Source organism: Gavialis gangeticus, unplaced genomic scaffold, assembly GCF_001723915.1.
Source record: "Gavialis gangeticus isolate Ggan-Ray unplaced genomic scaffold, GavGan_comp1, whole genome shotgun sequence".
NCBI classification, from domain to species: Eukaryota; Metazoa; Chordata; order Crocodylia; family Gavialidae; genus Gavialis; species Gavialis gangeticus.
The window spans coordinates 27,660,453-27,666,450 of record NW_017729028.1 but is presented as its reverse complement, the minus strand read 5'-3'; the positions used below and the strand labels follow the sequence as shown (position 1 = coordinate 27,666,450).

Genomic DNA, 5,998 nt, shown 5'->3' with positions numbered 1-5,998 from the left:
GCTGCTGCCGCGGCCCCGGCCTCCGCTTCGGGGCGCCGGGACCGGAGCGGCGCCCTGCAGCCCCTCGGCAGCTTCCCCCGGCCGCAGCCCGCGCGGGTCCAGGCGGAGGGCAAGGGGGGACCCTCCAGGGTGGCCCTGGGGTCTCCGGGGATTAGAGAGCACGCTCCAGGCACCGAGCACGTGGGCACACTGGCGCACGCCGCCACTCCGCCCCCCGAGCAGATTCAACCAGAGCTGGCGGCCCCGAGGCAGCGCGGTGCACGCGCCCCACTGCAGCTTTTCACAGCCGCAGCCTGGGCAGATCCCGGCTTTGGGGAAGCGGCGCCGAGGGCGAGGTGCATGCCCCGCTCCCCCGGAGTAGTGGTGCTCAACCTTTTTTTGTACAAGGACCCACGTGCAAATATTGACGGCCAGTCCGGACCCATGGCCCCTCACTCCTGAACCCCTGCCCCCAGGTCCCAACTCCAGGGTTCAAATTACTGGGGAGCTCTGCCCCTGCCCCCATAAGAGATGAGAGCCCCTTTGTAAGATTTGAAAATCATAACCTGGAAGATCTCCAGTTTTATTAGGGCATCATGATGGGCAGGCCTATCTTTTGCAGACCCCCACAAAAGTCAAAGTGTGGTTCAAACCCTGCCCAGCCCCCAAGTGTATGGGGTACAGGGTGGGTGTGAGGGACATGGGAGGGGCTCTAAAAAGCCTCTGGCAGCCCCTAGAACACAGCACAGGCCCTTGCCCAGTTTAACCAGAAGCTTTATGATGGGCTAGGGGCCTCGGGCAGGGTGGTTTGCTGTCAGACTGAAGTGAAGTGAAAACAAACAGAACTCCATTGAAACCAGTGGGCCCCCCAAGACTCTGTCCTAGGTCATATACTATGTAACATCTTCATTAATGATGTGGACATACGTGTCAGAAGCGGACTGGCCAAGTTCACTGATGACACCACACTCTGGGGTAAAGCATCCACACCTGAGCACAGGAGGGTGATCCAGGCAGATCTTGACAGGCTCAGGAAATGGGCGGACAAGAACCTGATGGTGTTCAACACCAAAAAATGCAAGGTTCTCCACCTTGGGAGGAGAAACCTGCAGCATCCTTATAGGCTTGGCAGTGCTACGTTGGCTAGCACTACAGATAAAAGAGACTTGGGGGTCATCATTGACCACAAGATGAACATGAGCCTTCAATGTGATGCTGTGGCTAGTAAAGTGAGCAAAACACTGGCTTGCATCCATAGATGCTTCTCAAGCAAATCCCAAGATGTCATCCTCCCCTTGTACTTGGCCTTGGTGAGGCCGCAGCTGGAGTACTGCGTCCAGTTTTGGGCTCCACAAGTCAAAAAGGGTGTGGAGAAGCTTGAGAGAGCGCAGAGGAGAGCCACGCGCATGATCAGAGGTCAGGAAAACAGACCTTATGAGAGGCTGAGAGCCATGGGACTCTTTAGCCTGGAAAAGCGCAGGCTCAGGGGTGATCTGATGGCCACCTATAAGTTTATCAGGGGTGACCACCAAGATCTGGGGGAGCGTTTGTTCACCAGAGCGCCCCAAGGGATGACAAGGTCGAACAGGCATAAACTACTGCGAGACCGTTTCAGGCTGGACATAAGGAAGAACTTCTTTACTGTCCGAGCCCCCAAGGTCTGGAATAGACTGCCGCCGGAGGTGGTTCAAGCACCTACCTTGAACACCTTCAAGAGACATTTGGATATTTATCTTGCTGGGATCCTATGATCCCTGCTGACTTCCTGCCCGTGGGGCAGGGGGCTGGACTCGATGATCTTCCAAGGTCCCTTCCAGCCCTAGCGTCTATGAATCTATGAAATGAGTTGGAAGCAGCTGGCCGGGCTGTGGGATAGGAGCTGCGCTACCAGGAGCCCAGACAGCAGAATGGCAGAACAAAGGCTGGTTTGATCCTACAAAGGTCGAGACAATTAAAAAAGAGAGGCTCTGTAACACCCGTGGAACAAAGCATTTAGAAGGGATCAGGTAGATTGCAATGAGCCATGAAGTCACAAGACTCCTTTGCTGCTGCCTGAATAGAAATGCTGCTCATGCTGCCAGATAGTTGGTTTTAAACTTTGGGTGGAGCAGAAATCAAAAGGGGGTACAACTGCTCCACTGCCGCCCTTGGATCTGCCTCTGCCTTGGGCTCCTGCACTGCTTCTTGATGGTCATCTCCCTGGGCCCCCACTGTCCGCTGCCCCTCAGTTATTAGCCATTTCCATTGTTGATTGGAACAGGAGAATCAGATTGAAAAGGACAGTCACTGGGGTGACCATGCCAAGCATGCAGACATAAGGCAGAGTATTCTTTGGCAAATCTAGGATTTTGAAAAGGGGGCATAGGGGCAGATGGCCTCATGCTTCACCATATGCAACACAAGACATGTTTTTATCCAGGTAAGAAGAAGCTAGAAGCTTTAATCTGCTAGGGCCCTAGGGCCATATTATTCAGCTTAAGATCAAAGCAAAAACACATATAACTTTATTGGCATGTGCATCAATTTGCTATATTATTTATTCTGTATAAAAAAAAAATCAGCAAACTAGGCAAAAATGATGAAAAAAATGTTGTTTCTTTAGTCCTGCTGTCATTAGAACTAAATGTGCATCTCTTTTAGATTTATAAAACAAAATCTAGCCTTCTGGAGCATCTTGACAGTACATCCAATATTTCACTGAAAGATATTTCCACACCTCAGCCAATGTTCAGCTGAGTTAATGTTTCCATACCCAAGTTAATGGTTTCAGCCAGAGTAAGAAATAATTTGCAGGGCTTTGAAATAGAAGCAACATTAAAAGCAGTAGCTAGTATTTTGCAACAGAACTGCAAAAGAAAGATTAATTTAATTGGTGGAACATCAAGACATTAAAAAAGGAGAAAGGGTTGTTAATTCCTGGGGAATTAAGGGTTTAGAAGGAATCAGGTGAATTATAATGAGCCATGAAATCAAGGGACTCGCTCACTGCCTGAACAGAAATTCCACTGCCACTACCATGCAGTTCATTTTAAACTTTGGGTCAACCAGGAATCAAAGCAGAGTACGACTGTACCACTGCACCCACCTGGATCCATGCCTGATAGTGTTTATCATTCATGCTTTGTCTGACATGATGTCTTACATGTACTTATTTCTCTGTATGGTCTGAAACAGGCACTAACATATATTTCTAGTATGGTAGTTCATGGAGAAAAAAATCTGTTTTTATTAGGCATTTTCCCCCCATCATGTTGAATTAAAAGTTGTAAACACTGTGACAGATACGTACATACTTCAGGTACCTCTGTAGATCAGAAACACTATATTCCCTTAAGTGATTTTGTACATGAATCTCACCATTTCCATTGGCTCTGAGGGAATCATTTAACTGATCGATCTGTGTTTCCTAGCTGGTGAGTATACCAGTGATACTTGAATTTTAACTGTAAGATATTTTAACTGGATTTTGTTCCCATTTACTTCAAAACTATAGGTCTGATATTTTACTTCTGTGTTTGGTCTTGTGACAGGGGGCCATCTTGAGGCTGGTCCAACTGTTGGCCCACCCATCTGTCTAGGGCAGTCTGCCCTGTCTTGCCTGCCACATCTTTGATGTTTCCAAAAATCGGTGTTCATAAGCAGGAGGCTGCCCATTTGGTTGCCCTGATGCCAAGCGCAAAATACACAGCTCCAAACCTTCCCTTGCACCGTGTCCCATGCCTTGCAGATCATATCCACAAATCACTTCCAACTCCCCCGGCCCCATTGCTAGGCTGCGCTTGGACTCTGGCCCAAACTCTGCCTCAGATGTCTTCAGACGTCCTTGGCCACACACCCCCTCACTAGGGCCCCTACTCCAGCCGTCCTACACGCAGTCCTTCAGGCCCTACTCTACACAACCCTACTCTACATGGCTCCAGCTGCCACTACTCTGGCCAGCCTATGCACAGTTCTTCAGGCCCCCATGGACCCTACTGTATGTGGCCTCCGGCTTTCTGCCCCACACCAGGCCAAACTCGGCCTCCAGTCCCTCTCTTGGCCATTACTCTGCCCCTTACCGGGGCCACTGCTCTGCCCCTCACTGGGCTGCCGAGCCTTACACCCTGTGGGCCTCAGATCCTGCTAGATGGACCTTGGCCCTGTCACAGGTCCCACTCTGTGGGCCTGGACCCTGCCTCATACCCCACTCAGTAGACTTGGGCCCTATGCTCTTCTGTCGGGGTGTGCTCCTCTAGCCTTTCCCCTCCACAGGATACCCACATGACAGCACGGTCTGAGGCTCTCTGATGCCCCATTTCCTCAGAAGTACCCCACCATAGGCAGCCCCACCACACCATCCAACCCCAGCAGGGTGCAGTTGCAAGTCATTCCTTCCTCCCCATAGTTCCTATCCTGACCTCCAGATGTTCTGGGAGCTGCAGGGTGCGTGATGGTGCTCTTCTGTCTCCCTAGGTGTAACCGCTGGCTCTGCTCCTAGGGCCTGGGCTTATACTGGGGCTGCCCAACCCTCCTCCAATCCAGGGACCCTCTTGCAGTCAGATGACAACCTAATTGGGCCTAACTGCACCTGCTGGCTGCTCTACAGCCTGCTGAAGCCCCTTAAAGTGGCAGGTACCAATGGTGCCCTGCCAAAGTTCTATTCATCGATGGCTGATCTGTGCAACTGTTGTCAGTTTGCATTATATTGTAAATAGCCCTGAATCCAAACTATGCAGTGCTTTAGTATAGCAAATTACTGTGGTGTTATTTTACTCCTGTTGAAATCAGTTGTGTGTAAGATATGTCATAGCTATGTTTGTGTGATGCCCTAATCACTAAGCAATTCAGCAAAAAAAGTTGGAAGAACTTTCTCCTTCTTCTCTAGGGGCACATCTACACAAGGTATACTGCAGAGTTGCCTAATTAGCTCCACATTAAACATCTCAGCATCTACATGTGTGGCACTAGTAGGCCACAGGAAACTAATAAACTCCGCAGAAGGTTAGGACTTGTAAATACAAGTATTATCCTGCTGTGGAGTTTTTTCATGCACAGCAATGCATGTGTAGACACTGACCCAGCTGGCTGGGGCATGAGAGTGTTTCAGTGCGGGTGCTGTCTGCCAGCCAATGCCCTGCTGAAGCACCCTCGTGCTCCAACCAGCCCCCTGCAGCATAGTAAGCTGGGTCAGAGCAGCTTCAGGCTGGCATGCAGACCCCCTGGGCTCCCTGCCAGCCAGGGCTGCTCTGACCCAGCTCAACATGTTGTGGTCTTGGGTGCATGTGTAAATATGGCACCCAAGTGCGGCACATTAATATGAATGCATAGATGAGCCCTGGGTTTTGCAACTTAACACAGAGTTTCGTGCCTTTCCAGAGGGAGCAGGATCTAAAATCTGTGTAAGTAGCCTGAAAACCACATACACAGCTACAGTTAGCCAGGTAAGTGCTGCTTATCCATCTGAAGGTTGAGTTGGATTTGGGCTGAGATAAACAGTCAGCCAGTCTCCCATCACTAAAAATTTCTATGCACTGTGGAAGGTCCATTGCACTGCAATTCCAAAGCAGGGAGGAAAGCTGGAAAATCACTTACTAGCTACAGAGTCTCTTGAGATTGGAAAAGTCTCTAGGGATTGTATCTCTAAAGTGTGTGTGTGGGGGGGAAATATCTGCTGCTGTGAAAACTAAAAAATGACTCATGCATATGTTACTTTTCTCCTCTTACAGGGTCTGCATTTGAGGCTCTAAACCTTTAAGGATATTGCCATTAACAACTACCCAGCATCTGGTAAAACTGAGAGAGGAACAAAAAGAGGAAATAAATGGTGACCTCATGGAAACTTCTGAGAAAGAAAAGAAGGTGGGTGGCTCAGGAGCAGAGGGCATGTCTCCAAGATAAAAAGCAAGGGCAGAGAGACCAAGAGGGAGGGCCTCTCCATTATCAAGGAATTGGCAGGGAAAGGGTGTGCAGTGACCAGATGCCTTGATGGTGGTGCAACCTTCTGGTGGTTGAGTGGAGCCTTACTGTGACCAAAGAGACT

The 5,998-nt window shown here is 49.9% G+C and overlaps 1 protein-coding gene across 1 annotated transcript in view; it reads right to left on the bottom strand.

The window, feature by feature from the left end:
• Positions 1-3,097, bottom strand: part of FKBP1B (FK506 binding protein 1B) — a 79,560-nt gene extending 76,463 nt beyond the window's left edge. The window contains exon 1 of the mRNA XM_019520679.1: positions 3,065-3,097. Within this exon, the coding sequence (XP_019376224.1) occupies positions 3,065-3,097 (33 nt within the window). The remainder of the gene's footprint in view (positions 1-3,064) is intronic.
• Positions 3,098-5,998: the final 2,901 nt, after the last annotated feature.